Source organism: Macaca fascicularis, chromosome 15 (assembly GCF_037993035.2).
Source record: "Macaca fascicularis isolate 582-1 chromosome 15, T2T-MFA8v1.1".
In the NCBI taxonomy this organism is placed as follows: domain Eukaryota; kingdom Metazoa; phylum Chordata; class Mammalia; order Primates; family Cercopithecidae; genus Macaca; species Macaca fascicularis.
In genome coordinates, this window is record NC_088389.1 from 12,197,011 (window position 1) to 12,224,078 (window position 27,068).

The window sequence follows — 27,068 nt, forward strand, 5'->3', positions numbered from 1 at the left end:
AGAGACCCCTTGCTTAAAATGTTTGGTTAGAACCATTGCCGAGACCCAGGAGTGGTGGTGGCACATGCCTATAGTCCCAGCTACTTGGGAGGCTGAGGTGGAGGATCACTTGATCCCAGAAGTTCAAGACCAGCCTGGACAACATAAAAAAAAACAGCCATTGCTGAGCCAGATTTATTGAAAATATTTTTGGCCCATTGGGCATCTTCTCCACACTGTGGAGTCCACAGGCTTCTGAATATTTGGGGAGACACCCCTAGTGAGTGAGTGGAATCAGAACCTGTTCCACCATGCCTGCAGGGCAGTGGTGAACTCAGCCCCTGGAGGCCTGTTAGGAACATCTGTGTTGAACACCTCCCCAGGTAAGCACCGGGGGTCTCATCTGGCTCTACATGGTCCCTGCCACAGCTCCTGGCATCCCCATTATAAGTAAATTGACGCTGACAGAGCCAGCGAACCTTAATCCAAGCCCACAGCTAGAAACAGAAGACCTGGGAGCCAGGCCCAATCCTAATGACAACCCAGGCGTACCACCTGACAAGTCCTGCCAGCTGCTGGTCGCACCCTCTCAAATGCAGATGCAGGAAGCGTTATCCACACTTCACAGACAAAAATGGTGCTCATTACACACGCCTGTTGGCCCACGTACAGTGTGATAAGCAAGATTCCAGGTGCTTCACACATATCATCCCATTTCATCCTCCCAACAGCCCTGTACAGGAGGCGCCAGGGTTCTCCCCATTTTACAGACAGAAAACCTGAGGCACAGAGACCTTTAAGTAGTGCCCAAGGCCAAACCCGTGAGAAATGGCAGGATCCAGACTCAAACCCAGGCAGCCGGAGCCCCATCTGAGTTTTGAAGACGTGTTAATGACACATGGATCCACTCCCCACAGAGGAGCAGCTCCAAGCCCGGAGACAGCCCAGGTCTGTGTGGCTCCAGCCACCTCATCCTCCTTCCACCTGACCTGCTTCCAGTGGACACAAATTTTAAGATCTAGAGTAAGGAAGTGAAGGAGGGTGCCCTTTCCTGCAGATAGCCTTCGGCAGCTGGTTTTAGTCCCTGAACTGGGCCTAGAAGCCGTCCCTCTCCAGAATGTCTCCGAGAGGATGTGGAGAGCGACCTCCATGGCCTTTCCCTGCACGGACCTGACTGTTCTCTGCTTCTCTCCCTCCTTCCCTGCCTTCTCTCTCCTCCCCTCTGTCCAGCAGGCCTCCTGTGCTGCTGCTTCCTTCTCCTCTGTCTCCTACTGTGTCCAGCAAACTAAAGTGGCCTTCACCCCCGAGGACGGCAGTGCCGCTCAGGGCCTCAGTGTGTCCGTCTCTCACTCCTTTCTCAGCCGGCACGGCAGCTTGCCTGTGCCCTTGGTGAGTTGCTCCCTGCTGTTCCTTACTTGGAAACACGTGAACAGGGCCCTTCCTTGGTAGCGTGTGCCTCAGCTATGTGTTCTGCCCATCACGGCCCCTGCCCTTCTGCGGGTCCCTACACATAGATGGGAAGGTTATGAATGGTTGGTTCTCTGGGGCCTTAAAGACCGTGAGGCGTCCAGGTGAGGCAAGGGTAGGCATGGGAAATGCGAGTGGCCAGTCTGGCCTAAACTGACAAACACATTTTGACCTTTTTATCCCAATCTCCCTTTGGGACTTGGATCAGCCCTCTGTGTTCCAGGATTAAAAAGGAATATAACCACGTGTGGTGGCACTCACCTGTAGTCCCCACTCCTCAGGAGGCTGAGGCAGGAGAATCGCCTGAACCCCGGAGTTCAAATCCAGCCTGGGCAACGTAGTGAAATCCTGTCTCAAAATAAATAAAACAGATGAGATGGATGGGTAGATGGGTGGTACTATTCCTCACATAGAAAGCCAGGTTGAGGAGAGCAGGCTTCACCAGCGCGTGATGGTTTGATTAAGGGCTGTATTAGTTTGCTTTTGCTACATAACAAACCACCCAAAACTTCGTGGCTTAAAATAATAGTGACCATTTGTCACTGCTTAGGACACGGAGTAGCAGGATGGTTGTGCTACTCTGGCCCAGACTCGGCCAGTTTTGGCTGAACTCACTGACATCCGTGGGACCTGAGCTGGGACAATGGGGCTGATTTGGCTGTGACCCATGTAGTCTGTCACCTCCATCAGGCTGGCCTGGGCTTGTTCACATGACAGCTGGCGGGCTTCCAAAAAAAACAAATGGAAGCGTGCAAGGCCCCTTAGGGCCTAAGCTCAGAAGTGGTGTGATGCCTGTTCCATTGCATTTGCTCAGTTAAATTACAAGGCCAGCCCAGATTCAGGGAGCACAGAAGTTGCTTCTGCCTCTTTATGGTGGTTGCTGCTAAGTCATGTTGCACGGGCTGTGGGTCCAGGAAGGGAATGGGCTGCAGCCATTTGTGTAAACAGTTTACTGCTTTAAGCCTAGGGGCTGACACTGAAGAGGGGTCTTTCACTGGCATCTGTGCATGTCCAGGAACCGAAATGGCCACATTCTCCCTTTCATCTGTTAAAATGAAACTTAGCACAGGGGAAAGAACTCTAGAACAATTTCGCTTCAGCGTCTTTCCTTTGGGACTGGATTTTCCTTGCCTCGTAGTTTGTAACTGTGAGGATTAAGTAAAATTATATGAAGCGGCTAGGTACGTAGTAAGCTTAGAAAGCTTATTACTGTTCTTGCTCTCATTGTCTTAGTAATAAGAGTTCCGGATTCTCGTCTTGTTCTGCTTCTAACTTTACACATGAGAGCTAACCTGTTTGGCCTTTATCCCCCCTCTATAAATGATGAGTTTGGACCGCGTGATTTTTTGTTTTTTGTTTTTTGGTTTTTTTTGAGACGGAGTCTCGCTCTGTTGCCCAGGCTGGAGTGCAGTGGCACGATCTCGGCTCACTGCAAGCTCCGCCTTCCGGGTTCACGCCATTCTCCTGCCTCAGCCTCCCGAGTAGCTGGGACTACAGGCGCCCGCCACCACGCCTAGCTAATTTTTTGTATTTTCAGTAGAGACGGGGTTTCACCGTGTTAGCCAGGATGGTCTCGATCTCCTGACCTCATGATCTGCCCGCCTCGGCCTCCCAAAGTGCTGGGATTACAGGCATTGAGCCACCATGCCCGGCCGGACGGGGTGATTTTTAAAGACTTATCCAAACTCAGGTTCCCAGTTTGGTTTTGTCTGGTTTCCATCTGTGCCCAGGGTGGGCAGTCCAATGCCTAGTGACTTCCAGTGGCCAGGACTAAGACGGTCCTGCCTGTCGTGAGGACCTTGGAGTGCATTCTCCCACTGGATACTGAGGCCTCACTCCTTAGAGCCCCCAGCAGCCCTACTCATGCTGGGAAGACAGGTTCCCCTCACCCTGCTCTGGCCACACAGAAGCCCATGGTTTCCTCAGAGGCACCTCTGGCAAGCTCCTTTCACAAATCTTGCGAAACTTGGCCTGTAGACAATCCAAGCTCTTGACCGAGCTAGGTTTTTGTTTTTGTTTTCTTTCCCCTTAGAGTTTCTACAATATCCCTTTTGAGCAGTTAGGGTTAGAGGACTATGAATGAACTGGACTGTTTGCTACAAAATTAAATTTGAGGGCATTTTAATTAAGTTTGGTTATGAGTACGTCATAGTTTTTATCCCTGGGACACACAAGAGCCTTAAGACATCTTGTGTCTAAAACACTGCATTCTTAGCAACAAGTCCACCAAGGACCCCAAGGGAAGTACCTTATAAGATGCCTTATGTCATTAAAACGAGAATACCTCAGGAACCATTAGTAATGGCCACGTTTGGAACATTCAACATCCAGTACACTGAAACCTCAGAAAAGTGATTTAGTACAGTGCCAGCATGTTCTTCATATATCCGTTGGTTAAATTCTAAGATGAACCCCAGACATAGGGCTTTGGATTACTATCAGAGCGCCTTTTATGCCTGAATTTCTTCGTTCATTGCTCCTGGGCCTGTGTCATTTTTCCAGCATGAAACTCTGAAGGGGTGTCCCTTGGAAACACAGCAGTTGTCAAATCTGGAGACACCTCACATGGTTCTTGACACAGTGGACGATTACTTCTACTAAAAGACTCTAACCATTGAAAACTTCTTGCCAAGGGAATTTGTAGGGCACTAAACCTGTGTGGAACAACTTAAATTGAAGTGGATACTGAGAAGTATTCTCATTCACTCCTCCCCTGATCCTAGGGATGGGTTTAATTCAGCAAGCTCAGGACATCAGCTTTTCCGGGCCAGGCTGCAAAAGACATCCAGTTGAGGAAGATGGCCCCAGCCAAAGCAGGGCTGCAGGTTAGCAGGCAGAGGAAGATAGGCACGAAGCCTGCTTCAGAACCAAAAACATCTGCACACATTTTAATTAATTTTGGGTCTGAGTACATCATGGTTTTTGGTTTTTTGTTTTTGTTTTTGTTTTGTTTTGTTTTTGAGATGGAGTCTTGCTCTGTTGCCCAGACTGGAGTTCAGTAGCACGATCTCGACTGACTGCAACCTCCGCCTCCTGGGTTCAAGCAATTCTCCTGCCTCAGCCTCCAGGGTAGCTGGGATTACAGCCGTCCGCCACCACGCCCGGCTAATTTTTTGTATTTTTGGTAGAGACGGGGTTTCACCATGTTGGCCAGGCTGGTCTCAAACTCCTGACCTCAGGTGATCTGCCCGCTTCGGCCTCCCAAAGTGCTGGGATTACAGGCATGAGCCACCACACCAGGCCACATCATGGTTTTTTTCCCTGGAGTATATAGGAGTCTTAAGACATCTTTTATGTAAAATACAAGTTCACACCATGTTAAGGCATGTGTGAGGAATGACATGAGAGTTGAAGGCATAGAAACTTTGTGGGTGGTGGAGCAAGGACAGGGTCGTGGGGGCTGGGGGTGGAGCTTGAGCTGTGGCTTGAAGGACAGTTGGGATTTTTTAGGAGCTAAAGGGCAGGAAAAGCAAGTCAAAGATGTTCCAAGCAGAAGGACCTGCCAGAGGCATGGAGGCCAGGAAGCCCAGTGTCCATTCGGGAAGGTCATCTCAAATGTAAGCACTTAGAATAAGGTCACAAGGGCAACGATGACAGCCAGCTTTCCCGTCTCCCCAGAACCTCCACTCCAGGAAAAGCCAGTCCTCCCCACCCGCAGGCTCTGCCGGGCCTGGACTCGACTGTTTGCTGGGCTTCTCTCTCACCAGCACCGCCTAGGAGTTGGTCCCAGGGGGTCCCTCCTACCGTTCCCTGCACAGGCTTCAGTCCTGTGTGCTTGGCCCTTCATTCACCAGAGGTGTTAGCTCCTGGTCCATAGACTCGCCTCTTGCCTGACTTTGGCCGTAACCCTAGGAGACTTGAACACAGACAGAACTCCAAACCCTGACACGTGGTCTCTGGGGCATTTGGACCAGCTTGGTAAAAGAAAGGTGTTGAGAAGAATGTATGCATGACCGTGAGGCAGGAAAGGTATAGAGAGGTGGGTGCAGCCTCTGTGATCCTGATTGGGCCAGGCCCCGCCTGTGCCTGTTCTGTGGGGGCGTGGCTCCGTATCTGAGTGACAGCCTCACCATCCCTCCCAGAAGTAGCAGTGCTGCCCGTGTTTTCTCTCTTGACTGCTCTCCAGGTTCTTGCTCCCTGGGCTGCCTGCTGTATTCCCATGGTGGCCCTGCCTGGTGGCTGCCCATCTGCTTTCTCTGCCCTACTCCTTCCCACCTTCCACAGTAGACTCCCATGGCCCTCTCCTCTGCATGTCCCTTCTCTGGCTTGCATTTTCTCTGCTTCTGCACATCTCGAAAGTTGTAGATTTGGTTCCTATTCACGGTGCCCTTGACCAAGATATTATGCACAATCTCTCAGTAACCATTGGGGCTGCCTGTGCCCTGCCGGTGCTGCAGGGTTGGCATTGGAAAAAATACCTTCCTCCAGCCAGGAGCGGTGGCTCACGCCTGTAATCCCAGCACTTTGGGAGGCCAAGGCGGGCAGATCATGAGGTCAGGAGATTGAAACCATCCTGGCTAACACGGTGAAACCCCGTCTCTACTGAAAATACAAAACAATTAGCCGGGCGAGGTGGCGGGCGCCTGTAGTCCCAGCTACTCGGGAGGCTGAGGCCGGAGAATGGCGTAAACCCGGGAGGCGGAGCTTGCAGTGAGCGGAGATCGCGCCACTGCACTCCAGCCTGGGTGACAGAGCGAGACTCCGTCTCAAAAAAAAAAAAAAGGAGGAAAAAAAAAAAGAAAAAACACCTTCCTCCGTACCCCACACTACTTTCTTGTACGTTCTTTCTTTGCTAACTGAAAGTTATGGGTATTTACTGTCACTAAAAGATCTATTTGGGTGCTAGAAATCTGTTGAAATATTTCTTTACCATCTTGGCTTCCAGAATGAATCTGGATAATTAAAACTGCTAGCAGACCCAAGTTGTGAGTAGAAGTTATATTGAAATGCCTGTAATAACTGTCATCTGTTTAAAAAAAAAAAAAAAAAAAAAACTTCAGGCAAGGAGAGTTAAGTGTGTATCATCTTGAGGACTTTAATTTTTTAAAAAGGGTCTGCAGAGCAGCTGGCATCTCATTCTGGGTAAAACAGTCGTTTTCTGAGATGGGCCCAGGTTTCTGTGCATCAGCACATGTGCTCTCAGCAGAAAGCTTGAGCTTCATGGAGACGCTCGGTCCCCATGCCATGGTGTCCCCTCACTGGGAAATGCCAGGCCCAGCTCCTCGGGACCCAGGGTAGGTTCCTTCACTCTGCCCATGCGTCTGCCTCTCCCTTGCTCACTGTTTCTCTCGCTCCCCACCCCCAACCTCCTGGCCACAAACCGTCCCCAAGGATGAGCCATCACAGAGACCGTGGGCACACTGACGGGCCTAAAGGCCAAACAGGAAAGGGGAGAGATAGAGAGAGAAGGAGAGGAGGAGGAAAACGGAATGGCCCACGGGAGGGAAGTGGAAGACAGTCCCATGGGGCTCTTGGCACCTGTTGGAAACTTTGTTGGAAACAATACGTTTCTGCCATCCTGACCTTTGTCTCTCGTTCCTCCCTGATGCCATCTTGTCTTACTGGCTTTCTCTCCTGGTCAGAGCTAGATCACATTGAGAGAGAAAGAGCAGGGAGCGTCTGTGGGCAGAACCCGGTAGCCAAGGGTGGGAGAGGGATTTCTCAAGGCAGCCCCTCCCTGGACGGGGTGGGGGTGTTGGTGCGCAGGCTGGTCGGACCCTCCCTTTGCACGGTCTGCATGGAGTGCTCCTCTTTTGGGGAAAGGACTGTGCCGCTGTCTCCATGTTGCGAAGCCTCCTTGAGGCCTCTGCCTCCCACTGGTACATGTTCCTCCTTGGCCTGGCGTAGCTCATGTAGTACATAGGTGCTTCAGGTTATTTCACACCATTGACTCCTAGACTCTCCTCCATTCTTGGAGGTTTAACAGCACAATATAGTGTACAAGTCTATGCCCTTAAGGGTGTTGTCTGGCAGTCCGTGCCCTTAGGGGTGTAGTCTACCAGTCTGTGCCCTTAGGGGTGTAGTGTACCAGTGTGTGCCCTTAGGGGTGTAGTCTACCGGTGCATACCCTTAGGGGTAGCATCTACCAATCTGTGCCATTAGGGGTAGAGTCTACAAGTTCATCCCCTTTGAGGCAGTTCATCCCCTTTGAGGCAGAATCTACAAGTCCAAGGTTGAGTCTCTGCGGATCTCCAGCTGTTTGCATGCAGGCTTCTCTCCTCACCAGACCCTGGGCTCCCTGAGGTCAGAAATTAGTCCCCATGCCTGGCACATAGCAGACAGGCAGGCAGTGCCCATTCACTCTTGTCCCGCCCCTCTTCTCCCTGTCCCACCATGTCCTACTGATACTGCACAGGGCATTAGCCTTGAGCGCGTCCACTTCTCTCCAGCCTGTGACCACTCGCTTCCTCCCCACTCCCGTGTCTCACCTGGTTGCACTGCAGCTCCTGACTGGCATTCCTGCTTCTGCAGTCAGAGGCCGTCCCTGCTTCTCAAGCCTGCAGCTAGACTAAAATGTCACCACATCCCTGCAGAACCAGGGCCAGCTTCCCTGGCTCTTAGGAGGCCCTCACACTGTTTCTCCCCACTCTACCATGAGCCTGTCCCCTGCACACCTCCACTGCCTTCCCTTCATCCCTTCCCCACATACAAGTTTCTCCTTCCTGCTCAACCCGTCTTCTTCCCCACCGTGTTTTCTCCTCACTTGCTGTATGAACCTGAGCACACCGCCCTGCCCCAATGCCCTGGGCCCCCCTTTCCTCATCTGTGCAATGGGAGCACGAGGTTTTTATAAGGATGAAAAGCACACATGATGTAGTACGAGACGCACAACCAGCATTTCATGGAAAGGGAAGTATTAGCATCAGATCTTTCACCACATGGGGGAGGCTGCTGCTTTCCTGTGTAATGCTCCGGTTCGTCTTCTCAGGATTGCATGTCCCCTGAGGAGGGGGCATGAGCTGTGAACTGGCAGCTTTGGTGCAGCCTAGCCTCTAGCTCCCATGTAACAGATGGATTGATCCCAGGCTCTGGCCAAGAATCCATTTTCTTCTTCATTTTCCTTCCCTACTGACCTGAGGGTCTTGCTGTTCTGTCTGGGTCGAGAGTTTCCCAGGTAGTTCCTGTCTGCAGAGCCCTTGAAACACAGTTTGGCTCCTGCAGTGCATTCCCCCTGTGCTTTTCCACTCTTCCTGATAGACCCAGTGCTACTCTGAAGTGTGAAGACTGGATTAGATCCTACTCAGCTTGACCCGGTCTTGTGGAAGGAGGTACATGCAGACCAGAGCCCCCTCCAGGTCGCTGCGACCCTCAGGGGGTATTGCAGAGCCACCTCTGGAGAAATGTCCAGCTCTGGAGGAGACGGCGTTACCTCCTGAGCCCAGGAGCGAGCCTGCCTTGCCTTACTGTGGGCAGTAGGGAGTGTGCCCATCTCGAGAGCAGGACTGGTCACAGCCCTGACAGCAGGAGCAGAGCTGAGAGTGCCTTGTGTTGGGGGCTTTCAAAAGCAACTAGTCTGATCCAGCTGTTTCCGCCCCCTGGTTCTAGACTTCAAGAATCTTTGTTGTTTACAGCCTGGCATTTTGGCTGGTCGGTGCCCCTGGACCAGCTTCAGGCGCAGTAGTGTCACTGTAGCACCTGGCCGTGGTTGTACTTCTGACTCCATCTGTGACAGGCAAACTGTCAGGTGGGAGTTCAGTCAGGGTGCTGGGAAAAATTGCAGAGGAGAACTTTTAAGATAAAGTTATAGGAAATAGACACAAACCTTCTTGGAAGGCCGGTACCAAAAGCACCCCCATTCCTTGTAAAGGTTGTGTGCTCACACGCACCCTGAGGGCCAGTTCCACGTCCGGTGCCTCTTGCCTTTACTTCCACATCGGGCTGCCATCCCCCTATCGAGGGCCTTCCTTACTACTCTGTGATCGAGGTTCACTGCAGTTCTAGAGATGGAGAAGCCAGGAGAGAGAAACTGAGCCATTTGTTCCGAGTTAAGCTAGAGCCGTGATTGGAATCCAGATCCCCATCATGAAAAATGCAGTGTTAGGTTAACATTTTTGAACTGCTTAATTTGCCAAATAAATTTTGAGACCTCGTAAGGCTCGGTCAAAAGAGAAGTGCGTAGGCTGGACGTCGAGAGGCGTGTATTTGTCCTTCATGTTCTGACATGTTACAAAGTGTAGCTACAGGCTCTAAATAGAGTTCTAAGAATAAGTATAAATTAGAGCCCCTGTCAGGCTGTTGAAATGCAAACTGAGTAAAAATAGTTGTCAGACTTCTAGAACTGAATTTGAATCATTTTTCAATCTGTATTAAATCTTTCTATAAAGGGTTGATGCTATTCAGATCAACACTTAGTGAATTCCAGAGCATCCTAGAATGTATTGGAGGTTTTGCAAGAGTGTAATTTGTCATGAAACCATTGGCCAAAACGTAGTATTTTCAAGGGAGATACTGTGATTCCAGTTGTAAAAATATGTCACGTGAGAAGGAACTTAATAAGGAACTTTTACATTCACCCATCTTCTCCCAAGCAACACATTTTTGTTCTTTTACATCCTTTTTTTCTTAGGATATTCAAGTGGTTTTTAAAAATAAGCTCCACTAAGAAGTTTATTTGAAAAGGGAGAAGATATTTTTTGGACCCAACATAATGCTAATGTTACCCTTCTTTGAGGAGAAGAATGACTGCCTCCTTACCAGGATCAAAGACAAAATGGTCTGTGGCAGATTTCAGTTCAGGTGCTTGTGGCATTGGCCTCAGAACCTACCACTTGGCTTTGGAACTCATCTTTTGACATTATGTAAAGTGTAGTTATTGTTACAAATTAACACAAGAGCATCAAAGAAGAGGAGTTGCTCCTGGGCCTAAGGTAGACCCTACCAAAAAGTAAGGTAGACCCTTCTGTAAACCAGTAGTTAATTGGTACTGTAAAGAAAGAGAAGACAAAGCCAGAAGTCTCCCTAAGAGTTTGCCAAATGGAGTTACAAGGAATGTTACCAAGCACCTTTCCTGGGGCAGGAGGGTGTCCTGGGAGTGGGTCGTACCCCATCTCTATAAGAATCAAATCAGATAAGCTTTTCTCCCCAGGCGATCATGTGGGCCTCGTCAGCAGTTAAAAGCTCAACTTCTTCCAGAATAGATAAATTAGGGCCCACACTGTGAGGCTCACAGTCCCTAGTTGAAGGACATATGTGCTCTGAGCCCACCGCCAGTGCTGAGCTGTAGCTCCCATTGATTCTACTCTGGGGAAGGAAGCCCAGACCACACTAGAAAAGCAGCTTCCCCTGAATGTGTTTTCTCACAAATGAGGAATAAAAATTTAAACCCGAAAACCAGCTGTCCAATAGCTTATCTATTTTGCTAAGTGGCATCCAAAAACTCTGAAGTCATAAGCCTTGCTTGAGCCAAGATTATGCAGTAATGACCAATTTCTGGCAACTTCTCTTCCCAAACACTTCACCGTGCCAGTGAATCCATCCATTTACATGACCACATTTCCCTGTAACTGGTGGAGCTGACAGTTCTCCAGGGCTTGGAGCTCAAGTCACTGTGGAGCAACTGTTCGGATCAAGGTCCCTCGGCCTGTGTCGCTAACCCTCAGCTGCTGATGAGTAGACAGCCTCCTCTGGCACACGGTCTTTCTGATCAGCAGAGGAATTAAGTGGAGTGGCTGTTATATTGAGGATTCAGAATTGTTCCTTTAAATATCTGCTTTCCTGCTGGGCACGATGGCTCATGCCTATAATCGCAGCACTTTGGGAGGCTGAGGTGGGAGGATCACTTGAGCTCAGGAGTTCGAGACCAGCCTGAGCAACACAGCAAGACCCCATCTCTACAAAATCCAAAAAATTAATTGTACCTGGTGACACATGCCTATAGTCCACCCTTTTTGAGAGGCTAACGCAGGAGAATCAGTTGAGCCCAGGAGGTCGAGGCGACAGTGAGCCATGACCGTACCACTGCACTCCAGCCTGGGTGACAGAGCGAGACCCTGTCTCAAAAAAAGAGAGGAAGAAAAAGATCTTTCCTACTTTCTTGCTAAGGCAACACAGGACCCACCCCTAGTCCTTTTTCCATGCCAGGACTATAATAGAGAGAAGGTGTCACTGAAAACTGGTGCCTTTTCTAAGTATTTTACTTGTGAGAAAAACAAAACTGCTGCCTGGCCAGCTTCAGGCAGCTTTGCCTTTTAATGAATTGGCCACACGCTCGCATATGAGGTCATCGGCCTCCAGCATCGTTTTGACTCCCTTTCAGGGTTGTGTTTCCAAAGGAGCTGGTTGCTGATTCCACCTTTTCCCTGCCTGTCCTGCCGCACTCTGGCCAGTGCACCCCTCTCTGCATCCTGGCTTATGGATCAAGTCTCAGCTCACTGGGCTTTGCATGCCTGGCGTCATAAAGCACTCAGCTAAGGAACTCTCTGCAGAGTTGGTGAGGCTGTACCCTGCAGAACTATGGGATCGCATGGTTAGGGTCTGTCTCATGTCCGGGATACACTCAGTATTTCAGAAAACACGAACTGATTGTGATATCAGCCATCCCCACACCACCTCTTACCAGCTGTGTTATTAGGCACGTGGTCTCCCCTCCCAGCCTCAGTATTTTCATCAGTTATAAGAAGGCACTGTGTGTAGGTTAATTGAGATGATTCATGCAACGCCTCATCTTCCCAGCAGGAAGATGCAGTAGGAGTAGTTATTCTCCTCCTCGTGAGGCAATCCCTGCTGTGTTTCGACTGACTGTGTGACCAGGGCTGACGTTGGGGGCCAGACACCCCCTCTCCTAACTGGCACCCCTAGATCTTCTGCAGAAGTTTGCAAGTCTCAGACAGGCAGCCCTTCCCGTTCTAAAATCCTCAGCCCAAACAGTCTTATTCTGGCTATAAATAAAAGTTCCTGCTACACAGAGAGCAGCAGCTCGTCAGAAGCAAAGCCGGGCACGAGCCAGATCCTAAAATAAACCCCCGGCTGTGGTGAGGCGGCGTTTCTGTGGAACGGCCCTCCCTGCCTTTCTCCCTGCCCCTGTGGGTAAGTGTGATCATAGGGGGCTGGAAGTATTGCTCTGGAGAATCGGTAGAGATGGGGGCCTGTTGAAAATGGTGTGACCATGAGCCCCGATGCAGCTGCTGGCATCTGCAGAGCCCAAGGGGCACAGCAAGGGCTTCATGGTGATCAGAAGGCTTTCCCTGTGTCTCCCTGCCCCGTGAAGGTACCTTTCCAGTTTGGCTCTTGTCCCAGCATGACTGCATAGCTTGAATACCAGAGTGTGAGCTCACAGCTGCAGAGGGAGGGCCAGGGCAGGCCAGGCCAGGCCCCTTTGTCCAAGAGAGGCCAACTCTCCTTCCTTTCTCCTTGGTAGCTGTCCCCTCCTTGGCAGTCCACACCCCAGGTTGTTTCCCTGAGCCTCCCTCCCCAGTGTCTGGACCTGAACCCATGCAGTGGGTGAAGTTTGTCTCTTACCCATCCACACTCAAAACTGAGCCGCTGCTGTGAGTCAGGCAATATTCTAGGCATCTTAATTAATAATACGGTGCCTAGACTATGTATTAGGTGCCTACTAAAATACGTATCAGCAAATACGTATTAGGTCCCTACTGAATGCCCCAGTGCTGTTATTTCGAGCAGTTCCTGGGATTGTTTGTTGGGCAGGAGAAGACAGCTGCTGCTGGCCGAGAGGTCGCCCACACCAGCAGCACGCGGAGGACCTGCATGTAGCGCTCTGCGTCTCACGGAACGTCCGCAGAAACCTTGCGGGAGAGGGGCTGCTTTCATCCCCGTTTTAAAGATGAACAGCTTCAGCTAAGGCTCGAGAAGTTCAGTCACTTCTACTAGGGCACACAGGCAGAGATGCCACGAGGGGCAACTGGAGACCGTGCAGTCAGCAGCTGCCCTGTGCCCTCTCCCGGAAGAGGCACCACGCTGTGGGAGTCTGCCCCTCACCTCGTTGAATTAAAACCCGCTAAACACACCGTGTGGTTGGTTAGGAAGACACTTCTCCAACTTAGTACATTTTGTGATGACACAAAAGCCATTTGTGTGTGTGTAAATCAGGTGCTAGTTATTGCAGGGCACGTGTAAGCACAGAGTGACTTTACATGGCGCCAGTGAGGCTGTCAAGACTCCAGAAGGAGCTGGCCTGGAGCATGACTCTTAAACTAGGCGGCAGCAAGACAAGGTGAGCGGGAAGTGTTTAGCAAATCTCATGGCAGTGTCTGGGTGTTGGGAACGAACATCTGGCCGATCTGAGAATTTGGGCTCCTGCAAAAGATTGAGCCACTCCCTGAAACAGTCATGCAAGGGTTTCCTGAAGGCGGCACGCCGTCCTACCGCTCAGCCAGTGCATCCCGCTCGCTGTCTCCTCTGTGGACCTTCCCAGCCAGCGAGGGAGCCTTGCTGTGTGCAAGCGTCCTCCAGAGATGCGATGGAAAACCCAGAAAGCCAAGCCCTTCACCCCACTGCCATCCCAGGAAGGCCCAGAGTGAGCTCCCAGGCCTGCAGCGCCATCCTGGGTAATTGCTGTGAAACACTGAAGTGTTGCGTGGAGCCCGCTGTGAGGGCTTAGGTGAGGGCGGCAAGCCAGGGTGTACCAAGTAGGGTGTCTGCCCCCCCGAGCTTCTCCTGAAAGAAGGATATGAAGGGAACTTCACTTGTACAGGTACTTGAGTGTTCAGTGCTGGTCGCATGCATGACACTTCCACTGATTCATTTGACCATGGCCGAGGGTTGGCCTTGAGTTTGTGGGTTAGATGGGGAAAGCAGATGTGTAAGTGGTAGTGAGTTCTTAGGGCAGATGTCATGGATCTGCTGTGAGATCTAGCAGCAACTGGAGCTCACAGGAGTGCAAGGAGGGAGGAGCTTGAAACTCCGGTCAGTGCAGCCAGGAAGGGGCCACAGCTGTACACACAGGTGGAACTGAGAGGGTTGCGTTGTCCCTCGAGTTATAGTAGCTCTTTGTACACGTTAAAGGGTAGCTTTGCCAAACTGCTTAAGGGCCAGCCATGGTGGCTGATCCCTGTAATTCCAGCACTTTGGGAGGCTGAGGCGGGCAGATCACTTGAGCTCAGGAGTTCAAGACCAGCCTGGGCAACATAGAAAGACCTCATTTCTACAAAAAAATCAAAAAGTGAGCCAGGCGTGGTGGCATGCACCTGTGGTCCCAACTACTCAGGAGCCTGAGGCAAGAGGATTGCTTAAGCCCAGGAGGTCGAGGCTGCAGTGAGCCTGGGTGACAGAGTGAGACCCTGTCTCAAAAGTGGAAACAAAAAACGACTTAAGGATGAGTGGCTTTGACCTCTTGTTAGTTTAAAACTTCATTTGTCCTCCTCTTCTTCCTCTTTTCCGTGGGTTCTGAAAATCCCCAACCACAGCAAACACAGAGAATGTGTCAGTGGGTGGCACGCACATTTGTGTTGGGCTTGACTTTCCTCACGTCCCAGCCTCTGTAGTGGGCCAACCAGTGAGCCCAGCAAGGTCTTTGTTTTGTTTAATTTTGTGACTCGTTCATTCACCCATATCTGCAAGGACTTTGGACGTGGCCACCCCCACAGCGCTCTCCACGCTCCCCATGGTGGTAGCAGCATGGTGGCAGGCCTTTGTAGGACACGGTGACATCACATCATTAGGTTCTCTCCACATGGAGGCTGCTGACCAGTGGTCCTAGAACGCCTCTGTCCCTTCTTCAGCAGCAGAGCCCCAGCCTGGGGTGCTCACTGGACCCCAGAAGCCATGGGATTTGCTGTCACTTCTCAGCACAGTGTCAGACCTTCCTGTCTGATGAGCATCTGGGGGAGTATAGCCTTGTGGCTACAAGGTGGCATCAAAGGTGTAAGATCACATTTGTTTTTATTTGAGATAGGGCCTTGTTTTGTCACCCAGGCTGGAGTACAGTGACTCTATCTTGCCTTACTGCAACCTCTGCCTCCTGGGCTCAAGTGATCCTCCCATCTCAGCCTCCAGAGCAGCTGGAACTACAGGCACTCACCAGCACCCCCAGCTCATTTTTGTGTGTTTTGTAGAGATGGGGTTTTGCCATGTTGCCCAGGCTGGTCTCAAACTCCTGGGCTCAAGCGATCCACTCACCTCAGCCTCCCAAAGTGCTGAGACTGCAGGTGTGAGCCACCATGCCCAGCCTACTTCGTTTGTTTAAAAAACAAAACAAAACAAAAAAAAAAGGCGGGGGGGAAGAAAGAAAAAAAGAAAGAAAATGAGTTAGGAAGAGAAATGGACTCAGACATGGTTAGCATTTCCATAGTGCAGCTTGCCAGCCACGCTTAGGGTTTGAGCCCTTCCTTTCCAAAAGCATTCAAGGTAGATTTCAGTGTTTAAAAGTTGCAGTGTTTGATGTTTAAGGAATAAAACCTGAGAGATTCGTCCAGAAATTCAAAATGAGTAATTACAACGACATTGAATTTAGCCGTGAGGTTCCTGAGCAGGCAAGACAGCGATGGACCACACAGGTTTTATTTTCTGTCCCAGCGGAGCATGTGGCCATTTAGACAGCCCTGAGGACAGCGCTGTTCACTCTCCAGCCTCAGGGCCCTTCTCAAGGGAGGAGGTGCTGGGCGTGGGTATCACAGTGGCCTGAGGACTGGGGGTTGCTTGGCGTGATTGGTGGCCCCTGTTAGAGTTACTATGAACGGCCTGTCACTGCGCAGCTACTGCCAATCTAATTACTTTTTCTCTTTTCTGTTTTCTTCCCGTATTCTCGTTTTTGTTTGTTCTCCACCTGGATTCTGTAGTATAAGTCTGTGTTTAGGTCCTACTCCCAGGATTTCGTGCCTCACCACCAAGCTTCCGTTCCGCCTTTCCTTCCGCCTACCTCCTCTTCCTCTCCACATTTCCCACCTGCCCACCAGGCTCAGAGCTCTGACTTAGCCGTGCCAGCCATGGCCGGTCCACCTCCCAGCACCGTGGACGGGCCTCTCTCGGCTTCTCAGGAGAGCAGCTTTCATGGGAACACTGTCTGCCTTCCTTCCGAAACCTCTTTCACTGACTCGGTGAGAACTCAGCGCGCACACATACACACACACACACGCACACGTACCCCTGCACATGGGGCTGCACGGTTTTTTAAAAAGCGGTTTCACGGTTCCTGAAAGACACTTCACTAGCAGTCAGGGGTGCCAGCGCGCACCTGCTGGCAGCATTGCTGAGCCGACCGCTACTGAGGGTCACAAGGTGCAATGGTAGCCCATCTGTTTCCAGAGCAGAATTGACTCTTCTATACAAAGTTCTGTCAAACTAGGAATCTGATTTTCCACAAATAGATTAGTGGCCATTTAGAGATGAAGTTATCAGACGCATAAGATACAAAATGCTACTAGCTTTCCATTTAGTTTTCTGTTTTTAGGGAAAGGGTGTCACACACCCCTTTGCAAGTGTGGAGGTGACAGATTCAGGGCAAGTGTCTGTTTGGTTGCCTGTGGTGCCGATGACAGAAGCCTATTAAAGTGCCTGTAGCGCCTCGTCCAACTCAGAAACGCTGCCTTGCCGATTGGAGCAGAGAAGTACATGGGGCAGAGGAAGTGCAGGCAGCGGACCCCACTCCCCAGTGTGTGGGATTGTCTTGATGTGTTGCTTCTTTCCCTGCATAATCGTTTCCCGCCACACTGGGGACCCCTGCCGTCTCCACTACAGTGGGGCCGTCTCTCCAGGATGATTTAGCCCAGGACACCATTGGAGAAGCAGCTGCAGGAGACTTGAGTCCTCTCTAGCGCAAAGGCAAGAGGTGGCAAAAGCAGCTTTGCTCTCTGCACCTGGGGAGAGCAGAGTGCAGGCCGTGGCGTCCCCTGGCCAGCTGTGAGGGCGGGTTGGAGGGCCTGGCCCATGTATCTTTCCTCTCGTCCTGTCTCCCCCAGAGTGAAAACGCCAGTGAGGAAGCTGGTGAGGGTGAATATGTCAGTCTGTATTCCTCTGGCCAGAGCAGCAAGGAGCTGGCTCCCTCTCGAGGAGTAAGTAACCTCGGGCGGCCTCCTGCATGTGGCCTGGCCTGGCAGGGCTTGGGCCCTGCCCTCCCGAGGCCGCTTCCCCCGCACCTGCTTCTGTTGGGCTGAGCCCCCTCCTGGTCACCAGCAGACTGGGCTCCTGCAGGCTGCTGGGAGCCAGCTCGGCCCTTGGGAGAGGACATGGCTTCCAGGTGGAGGTCTGCCCTTTGCTCCTGCTTCAATGCGTGTGGCACTCCTCAGAGCCTGGCCAGATGGGTCTTCTAGAAATCTCTGGGAGCAGCATGGCACGGGCCCCGGCTGTGTATCCGGTGCTCTCTGTGGGGTTCCTTCCTCCCTCATCTTCTGGTGTTAGCTTCATCTTCTGTCCCTCATGCAGAGGGAGGGACTCTTCTCCACATAGGGCCTTTCAGACCTTCATCTCCCTCCTCCCCAGCATGTCCCATTGCTCCAACACTAACTGCTTCCAAGGAAGTGGGTGAGTCTGGCCCATAGCCCCTGCCGTGGCTATGCACACCCCCTCCTGAGGGAGGCGCAAGGTACCCGACGTCAGCACCCTCGTGACGCTGCTGTCCCAGCTCCCGACCGTCGAGGTACGACAGTTCTATTGAGCAATCCACTTTCCAAGTTCTGCTTCGCCAAACATGAGCAAGTTCAAAAGCTTCAGAAATTGCTCTCCCCACGAGCCCAGGTGGGACAAGTTCCTTGAAGGGAGGCCCATGAGGAGTGGAAGACTCCCAGTGATCCACCCCAGGGCAGGGCCCCGCCCATGAAGAGCTTGGTCACACCCGTTAAGGTGGTTCTCTCAGCACCTTACAGATTCAGAGGCACACAGAGAGCCAGCCCTGTTTCAGACATTAGCAAGCTGTAGAACACTGAAGAGTGTTCACTCTAGTAGGATTTGACCCACTGTCCATGGGGGCTGTCTCCTCTGCTGACCTGTGCCTCTGGCACCCCCTGGCTCAGCCTCCCCATGGTGAAGTCCATGCGCAGGGAGAGGCCAGCTTTGCACAGCTCTCTCCCTCCACGGTGACGCTTCCAGGGCCCACTGGCTCCTTGCCTCGAAGCACTATTTCTGTATTTGTCCTGCCCCAGTTCTCCATCAGGCCTCAGCAGCAGACCAGGGATGTTGGAGGGCCATGTTGTCACTGAGTAGGGCCAGCCCAGGGACCCAGGAGGAAGTGAGTCTGCCGGAGGAAGAGGGGACTGGCACCCCAGGGCCTGAGCAGCTGGCCCTTTGGGGACTGAACCCTGTTGAGCACTGCAGACCTGAGGACTTATTTAACTTTAAATCGGCAGAGTGTGGTTCACAACAGCAGAGCCCAGTGGTTAAGGGCACAGGCTTTGCAGGTAGATAGCCCTGGGTTCAAATCCAAGCTCTGCTGTTTATGAGCTGTGTGGTCTTGGGCAGGGTCCTTGACTTCTGACCTCTGTTTCTGTGCATGGAGTGGGGACGATGGTGTTAGCTCACTAACGAAGTCAGATGAGGAGAAGCAGACAGAGCCTTGAGCCCAGCGCCTGGCTGTGCTCAGGGGGAGCGGCTATGACAGTCTTCTTTGAGGAGGTGGTTGAGGTGGCTTTGCCTAGATTGGCAGCTTACAGATGTTACAAATAGTGGCACCTTTCACTTTCTCCAAAGCCCAAGATGCTAGTCTCCAGGGCTGGTGTTTCCTGTGATTAACGGCATTCATCGTTAATTTGTTCACATCTCAGATTGCTCCATAGGAACTTGCACTCCACGGCCACTTGCAGGCAGGAATGCTGGGAAGACAGAGCAGCCCCGCAGTGGGCCCCTGTCCAGAACTCAGCACCCACTCCTCTTTCCAGGAACCACCGACTGGGAAAGACGGACATCCCAGAGATCCCTCAGCAGTCAGCAACGTCCCTGGGAAGGACAGCAGAGACGGCAGTGAGAGGTAGGAAGTGGACCCAGAGGAGCTGGGTCCCCCAAGAGCAGCATACCCACTCATGAGGCCTGCCTGAGCGGCCCCTCCCAGCTGGCCCCTAGGCCTGAGGGTGTCTCAAGTTGAAACTCTTCCTTCTTTCCTTGTTTCCTTTTTTTGTTTTTTAGATACAGAGTATTGATCTGTCACCCAGGCTGGAGTGCAGTGGCACAATCGCAGCTCACTATAACTTTTAACTCCTGGGCTCAAGCGATCCTCCCACCTCAGCCTCCCAGGTAGCTGCGACTACAGGCATGCAGCACCTCACCCAGCTGATTGTTTCAGTTTTTTGTAGAGACGAGGTCTCGCTATGTTGCCTAGGCTGGTCACCAACTCCTGGCTTCAAGCGATCTTCCCACATCAGCCTCCCAAAGTGCTGGGCTTACAGGCATGAGCCACTGTACCTGGCCCTCTTCCTTTTTTTCTGATTCTCAAATAATACAAGCTCAGGGTAGAAACTGTTGAAAAGCATAGAAAACTGCACGAAAGCAAGAAAAATCACTAATTACCCCACCCTGCAAAGGCCTTCACATGTAGTTTGCCATTACTTCTTAATTGTTTGCATCTATATTATCTACCTTACAAATTACCCACAATAGCCTTGTCTTGTCTTTTTCAAATCCCAGGCCAACCTTCCTTGGTCTTGGCCTCTTTCATGTTGACAGGGAGTGTAAAAGACACCCCTCCACCTACAAACTTGTTTTCAGGGACATTTCTAGACATATGTGTGCATGTTGTGTTGCTAACAAAAATGTCTTGTATATCTTAATTTTTTATAGCCAAGATCAGGAGCTGTTCATTGCATTTAGTCACTATAGCTCTTTAATGTCTTACAACATTTTTTTGGTTTTTTTTTTGTTTTGAGACGGAGTCTCACTCTGTCACCCAGGCTGGAGTGCAGTGGTGCCATCTCAGCTCACTGCAACTTCTGCCTCCCGGGTTCAAGCGATTCTCCTGCCTCAGCCTCCTGAGTAGCTGGGACTACAGGCATGTGCCACCACGCCCAGCTTATTTATTTATTTATTTATTTATTTATTTATTTATTTATTTTGGTATTTTAAATAGAGAGGGGGTTTCACCATGTTAGCCAGGATGATCTCGATCTCCTGACCTCGTGATCCGCCTGCCTCAGCCTCCCAAAGTGCTGGGATTACAGGCGTGAGCCACCGCACCCGGCCACATTTTTCAATATTAGCACAAAGCAAACCTGACCGAGTATAGAAATATGTAGTGAATTTCCCCAGTATGCACTTGTGAAATATGATGTGTGGGGTCTGCAAATGGGCACTCCCACTGCAACTTCACATTGACTTCCCCTTCACTGTGAAATGTTCCATGTGTTCAAGCTTTTCCTCCCTCCTTAGGTCAAGCTTTAGCCATCTCTGGGGTCTTTGGTGACCTTAGAGCAAGGGAGTGCCCACTTGTCATTATCAGGGCTCAGGGCTCAGGTTGAAGAGGCAGTTAATAGCAAAAGAAAAAGAAATGAGAAAGCATTGCATAGGAACCTGTTGAAGAGGGCCACCTGCCCAGCCTGCCTCCTGGCCACTCTTATGCTCTCTGATTTGTCTGTCTGACTTGTCTGCCCAGACTGAGGTTTCCCCAGGTGTGAAGCCAGGAATGGTGTGGTTTCTAGGTTAATATCTGGGGCAGAGTGTGTGGGCTAAGCAAATGCAGCTCGTGGGTGTGCCACCAGCTTCACCAGACCCCAAAGTATCATCTTCAGAGTTCCAGATGGTTCTCGTGAAAGAGAAGGATGAACACTTTGACTGCTCAGAAATAATTGTGGGATGTTGTCCCTCCATCAAGGCCAAACCACAGGCTAAACATTGACGAGACATGGAGCAGGGTTCTTGTCAAGGCTGGGCAGGGCCCACTCTGACCCATCCATACTCTTTTACTGAAGGCACTTTTTTTTTTTTTTTTGAGACACAATCTCACTCTGTCACCCAGGTGGAGTGCAGTGGTGCAATATCGGCTCACTGCAGCCTCCACCTCCTGGGTTCAAGTGATTCTCCTGCCTCAGCCTCCAAGTAGCTGGGTTACAGGTGAGCACCACCACACCCAGCTAGTTTTTCTATTTTTAGAAACGGGGTTTAGAGACAGGGTTTCACCAAGTTGGCCAGGCTGGTCTCGAACTCCTGACTTCAAGTGATCCACACCACCTCCCAAAGTGCTGGAATTACAGGCGTGAGCCATCATCACGCCTGGCATAAAGACACATATTTTTACATCTCAGATACCTGGGGATAAACTGCGACCTATGACCACAAGACTGGCCAGTATAAAACAGAGGAACGTGGAAGAAAATGCCAGGGGAAAGCCGGGTATATCTGCAGGCCCAGCTTCCACTCTCCCCAGAACAGCCTAAGCTGGGAGACTCATCTTGGACACTCCCGGCCGTCCCACCTTCCCCTTTGTGGGGAATGTTCTCTCCCATCCTTCCGCTGGCAACTTGGGCTCAGTGCTGCAAGCCTCGGCTCACCCATCCCATTCCAGAAGCCTCCCGACCTTTAGACGAGCCCAGACCCCCTGCTTGTGCTTGTGGTACCCTTCTGGGCTTCTCCGTTCTCTGTGCTACCGTGACCACTTGTTTTAAATTCTGTCTCAAAAAAAAAAAAAAAAGACTGGGCGCGGTGGCTCATGCCTGTGATCCTAACACTTTGAGAGGCCAAAGCGGGAGTATCACATGAGTCAGGAGATCAAGACCAGCTGAGCAACATAGTGAGACCTCATCCCTACAGTGAACAAAATTATCCAGGTATGGTGGTGGGGGCTTATACCTGTAGTCCTCGCTACTTGGGAGACTAAGATGGGAGGATGGCTTGAGCCCAGGAGGTCAGGGCTGCAGTGAGCCAAGATCGCGCCACTGCACTCTAGCCTGGGCTATAGAGGGAGACCCTGTCTCAAAAAAACAAATGAACAGCTGGGCCCGGTGGCTGACACCTGTAATCCCAGCACTTTGGGAGGCCAAAGTGGGAGGATCACGAGGTCAGGAGTTCGAGACCAGCCTGACCAACATGGTGAAACCCTGTCTCTACTAAAAATACAAAAATTAGCGGCCGGGCGCGGTGGCTCACGCCTGTAATCCCAGCACTTTGGGAGGCTGAGGCGGGCAGATCATGAAGTCAGGAGATCAAGACCATCCTGGTCAACACAGTGAAACCCCATCTTTACTAAAAAAGAATACAAAAAGATTAGCCAGGCGTAGTCCAGGAATCTATAGTCCCAGCTACTCGGGAGGCTGAGGCAGGAGAATGGCGTGAACCCGGGAGGCAGAGCTTGCAGTGAGCCAAGATTGCGCCACTGCACTCCAGCCTGGGTGACAGAACAAGACTCTGTCTCAAAAAAAAAAAATTAGCAGGACGTGGTGACATGTGCCTGGAGGAGACTCAGAAGGCTGAGGCAGGAGAATCACTTGAACCCGGGAGGTGGAGGTTGTGGTGAGCCAAGATTGTGCCACTGCAATCCAGCCTGGGCGACAGAGCGAGACTCCGTCTCAAACAAACAAAAAAAAAAACAAATAAATAAATTCTGTCTCCTGCTAGACTGAACCCTCAGGGACAAGAGGTTATGTCTGCTTGATTCACAGCTCTTTCTTAGTGCCAAGCAAAGGGTCCCGTGGCGAGTTGGTCCTTGGAGAAGATGGGGAGCAGCCTCAGCAGCAACGCGGCTTTCTCTCCCATTCTGCTTGCCCCTTTGCTCCTCCTCTCCCTAAATGCTGACTGTGCAATGGGCCTTGGCAGAGAGTGGCTGAGACCATCGCTCAAACAGCTTAATGGAACCTTTTTATTTTCCCAGCGGAATCACTTCCGTGGACCGATGGGACATCCGGAGGCAGCAGGGAATGTCCTGTGGCCACACAGCCAGTCAGTAGCAAAGCTGAGGATCCAGTCCATAGCGATGTAGCTGCCATCGGAGCAGGCGTGTTCTGGGAGCAGTTTTGAGCCGTGCACGCCGGCACTGCCTTGGCCTCCAGGCATCAGGAGCTGGGCTGGTTTGACACTTGCAACACAAACCACTTCTCCCCTCAGGGCCCCAAAGTCACCAGATGCTCTGGAGTCGGCTCAGTCGGAGGAGGAAGTGGACGAGCTGTCCCTCATCGACCACAACGAAATTATGTCCAGGCTGACGCTCAAGCAGGAGGTGAGGACTTCCCAGGCCGGGGTTTTGCAGCCTGGCCCCACCGAGAGCAGGTGGGGCTGAGGAGACCGTGATCTTGTCATAAGTAGAACAACCCCAGGAGGCTTAGAGACCAACTCTTTCAATGCCGCTGGGGAGCCTCTGGGCTGTGGGCTCTGGAGGGATAGACACCAGGAGAAGTGCGCCGTCTCCTGATGCTTCGAGAAAGTGATCTTACACAGGTCAAGTTCTGCAGCCTCTGTAGCAAAAGATGCCACAACTCCCGAGGGTGCGGAGATGAAATCCATATAAATGCTCTGCAGACAGAACCTGTGTGTGGTCGGCCCTCACTAATGGGAAACTTTTTCTGTTGTTGAAAATATAGCCCTACTGTAGCTTCAGCCTGGGAGACACCAGCTGGGTGTCTCCCTGGGAGGCCAAGGCAGGGGGATGGATTGAGTCCAGGAGTTCAAGACCAGCCTGGGCAACATAGCAAGACCCATCTCTTAAAAAAAAAAAGAAAAGAAAATTCAGGCCTGGACACTGTGGATTCCCTGGTCCTGTGCCTTGCCTGCAGCACCTCGTTGGTGAAAACAGGGCCCAAACCTGTGACAGTGGAGAGGAAGCTGGACCGAGAGTGCCCTGCCTCTCCCTCCTGGCGTGCAGTGCTGGAAGTGCAAAGGAACGCTTCATAAAGCAGCCTTGGCCCGCACGAGGAGGCAACTATTTTGGAGCTTCGATTTGATGACACATAGACAAAAGGGCAGATACCGTCCTTTGCACACTCCCAGGCAAGAATGCGCTGGCTCTGGCCATGGCAGGGAGCAGCCCAGGAAGGTGTCTGTGCCTTGGACTGTCACACGCAGGCAGGGCTGGTGGGGGTACTCGCACAGCTGGGCTTCTCTGCAGAGAGAAGTGTCATTTCATGATCCTTGCCATAAATTTCTTCCTTAAAATCAGGTCAAAGGCATAACTCCCACTCCCAGAGGTAAACCCAAGACAATCTCAGGCCTCTGGAGTCCGGAGGTAAAATACCAAAGCCCAAAAATAAAAAGGTGGATGAGTCTCGGAGTGCGTGCCACAGCCGAGAGGGCTGGTTCTGTCCCCTCCAGCGTTACAGAGCAAGGAGCATTGAGGGGCAGGGGCAGAAACAGGCCTGGGGGTTTGTCCTGAACCTCCGTCCCTGGCCCTAGTCACAGCTCTTTTTGGCTGTATGCTGGGTGACCTCTGTTTGGCCGCATGGAAGCAAGAGGAGTGGTGTGCAGCATCAGATGTCATTGAATATCTCTCTAATGCTTTGCTCTCCTCTAATGAAGGGCCCCATGGAAGAACCTGTGTCAATGCAAGTAACTTCTACCTCCACCTGGGGAGATGGATTTAGATTTAGGGCAGCTTGCTGCAGTTTTGGGGAACATGAACATGCTTGGAAATAGTCCCCCTGCCTCCACAGGCATCCTGGGCTGCACTGGGAACTGTCTTGCCCCCGGGGGGATCCTACTTCACCTCTGACTTGTGGTTTGGTGAGCAGAGAAGGATGGATGGTGCTGTGTCCCCTGGCCCAAGTTGTGTGCTCAAAACAGTGACATGTCCTGGTGCCTTGGTGCCGGGGCAGCTCCCAGGCCATCCAGGTCCCGGACTCAGTCCAGTTTGTGGCTGTCACCAAGCACAAGGCGAGTCTGGAGGGCACCCCTGGCATTGCAGTGCAGTCACACTGCTCCTGGGCCGAGGCGCACAGGAGAGGGGACTTGGGGTCCCTGCGTTGCATTTTCTTTGTCACCTCATTCCTGCCTATTTCTTCCTAAACTGACTCTCTGAAGGGCGTACTCTGCCTCATACCTTCCTTGGCTGTTTTCATTACAGGGTGATGACGGGCCGGATGTCCGCGGAGGATCTGGGGACATCTTATTGGTCCATGCTACTGAGACTGACAGGAAAGGTAGGGTGCCCTCTCTGCAGCGGCCTTTGTGTCAGCAAGCTCACTAGATTGGGGCTGATCCCGCCCCAGGTGCCACTCGGCCTCCCATCACTATCCTGTCCCCTTCTGGCAGCCAGCCCTGAGCAGGTCTGATGAGCAGTCCTGGGGCACCTGAGTCAGAGCAGGGAGAGCCCACCTTGGGAGACAAGTAGATCATGTTCAACTCCAGGCATGTGTGGTGTCTGTCCTCCACTGGTACAAGGTAATGACTGCAGGGCCTCCAGGGTCCTTGAGGGGCTCAGCGCATAGCAGGTGCACCACAGACAGCGCCTTGAATGGTGGCGTGTCACCCAGTAGTACCACACTTAAGATAACATGCAGGTACCTTTTGATCCCTTTCCTGACTGCTGAGTCACTCTGTTATTCCAGACCATTAGACCAGACTTCACTCACATACTCCACGAGGACATTCTTGAAAGTTTGTTCCATCCAGGAACCTTCGATTCTGTAGCAGCGGCCTCAGTTTCACAGCACACAGCTGCCCCACCCCACCACGCATTCAGTGTGCTGATTGAGAGGGCTGGAAAAGCAGGGACCATCCCCTAATCCCTAAAATGCCCTGTTGGGGGGACTCTGCTAGCAAAAGAGCTGTCATTCCCAGTCATGTTCTGGAAAGGAGGTGCCAGTGACCTGGTGGGGTGCGGCCGCAGCCCCCTTCACTGCCTACCCTCAAGGGGCCAGCACCACCCGGCCAGCCCACCTCTCCACACGCTGCTTTGCTTTTTACATTGAAAAAAATTATTTAAAAGATGATGTCAGAGCAATGGTAAAGTAAACTGTGGAGGGAATGAAAACGCCCCCACCTTGAAATCCTAGCCCAGCCTGTTTCATTTCTTTTTTTTTTCTTTTTTCTTTTTTTTTTTTTTTTGAGACAGAGTCTTGCTCTGTTGCCCAGGCTGGAGCGCAGTGGCGCATCTCGGCTCACTGCAAGCTCCGCCTCCCGGGTTCACACCATTCTCCTGTCTCAGCCTCCCGCTGTTTCATTTCTGTAAAGGACTCTGTCCCTGTGTTTCCTCAACACGTTTCCCAAAACATGTGACCTAGAATGACTCGGGGAATTTCTGAATTATGGAAGTAGTACTAAAAAATATTTACGTTGCAGAAAATTAGAGAAAAAGAAGAGATGGCTCCCACAAACTCACCGCAGCCACTGTTCCGCCCTCCCCTTCACTGTTCCCTCACCCTTTGTTTGTTCTGACCAGGGCAGGGCCCAGACCTGGCGATGCTGCATCCTAGCCCCAGCTGTGCCATGACAGGCTCCGAGGGCCCCTGGGCAGTCCCCAGACTCCACTTGTTGAAGGGGTGAACGGTGCCCATTGTTATGCGGATTACGTGAGGGAGTGTGAAACCTGCCCCACACGTCAGTGGTGCAGGGGGCGTGATCAGCACCATCCTGAGCGCAGCCCTCACTTGGCTTCTCTGCAGTGAATCCCCTCCCTGCCTGACACAGTGGGGCTCCATCCTCAGCCAGGCACAGGAGTGACTTTCATTTCCTTTTTGTCCACAGTGAGGGGCTGAAATGGGAGCTGGCTTCAGACCTCAGCTCCAAAGGGTGAACTCCACTGTCCTGTTGGGTACAGCCAGCTGTGGCCAAGGCTGGAGGGGGCCCCGAGACAGGACAGCCAAGAGGCTTCTGGCTTTTGCTAG

The 27,068-nt window shown here is 51.8% G+C and overlaps 1 protein-coding gene across 27 annotated transcripts in view; it reads left to right on the forward strand.

Annotated features, from left to right (window-relative positions):
- RAPGEF1 (Rap guanine nucleotide exchange factor 1) overlaps positions 1-27,068 on the forward strand; it is a 159,641-nt gene that overhangs the window by 115,442 nt on the left and 17,131 nt on the right. For 6 of the 27 annotated variants that reach the window (XM_045373970.3, XM_045373972.3, XM_074016218.1 and 3 more), the window contains 6 exons: positions 1,210-1,368; positions 16,182-16,439; positions 17,301-17,393; positions 19,212-19,300; positions 23,359-23,470; positions 25,307-25,382. In XM_045373970.3, the coding sequence (XP_045229905.2) occupies positions 1,210-1,368; positions 16,182-16,439; positions 17,301-17,393; positions 19,212-19,300; positions 23,359-23,470; positions 25,307-25,382 (787 nt within the window). Of the gene's footprint in view, positions 1-1,209; positions 1,369-16,181; positions 16,440-17,300; positions 17,394-19,211; positions 19,301-23,125; positions 23,471-25,306; positions 25,383-27,068 lie in introns of those variants that run through there. The other 21 variants (XM_045373973.3, XM_045373974.3, XM_074016226.1 and 18 more) reach the window with 10 other exon arrangements.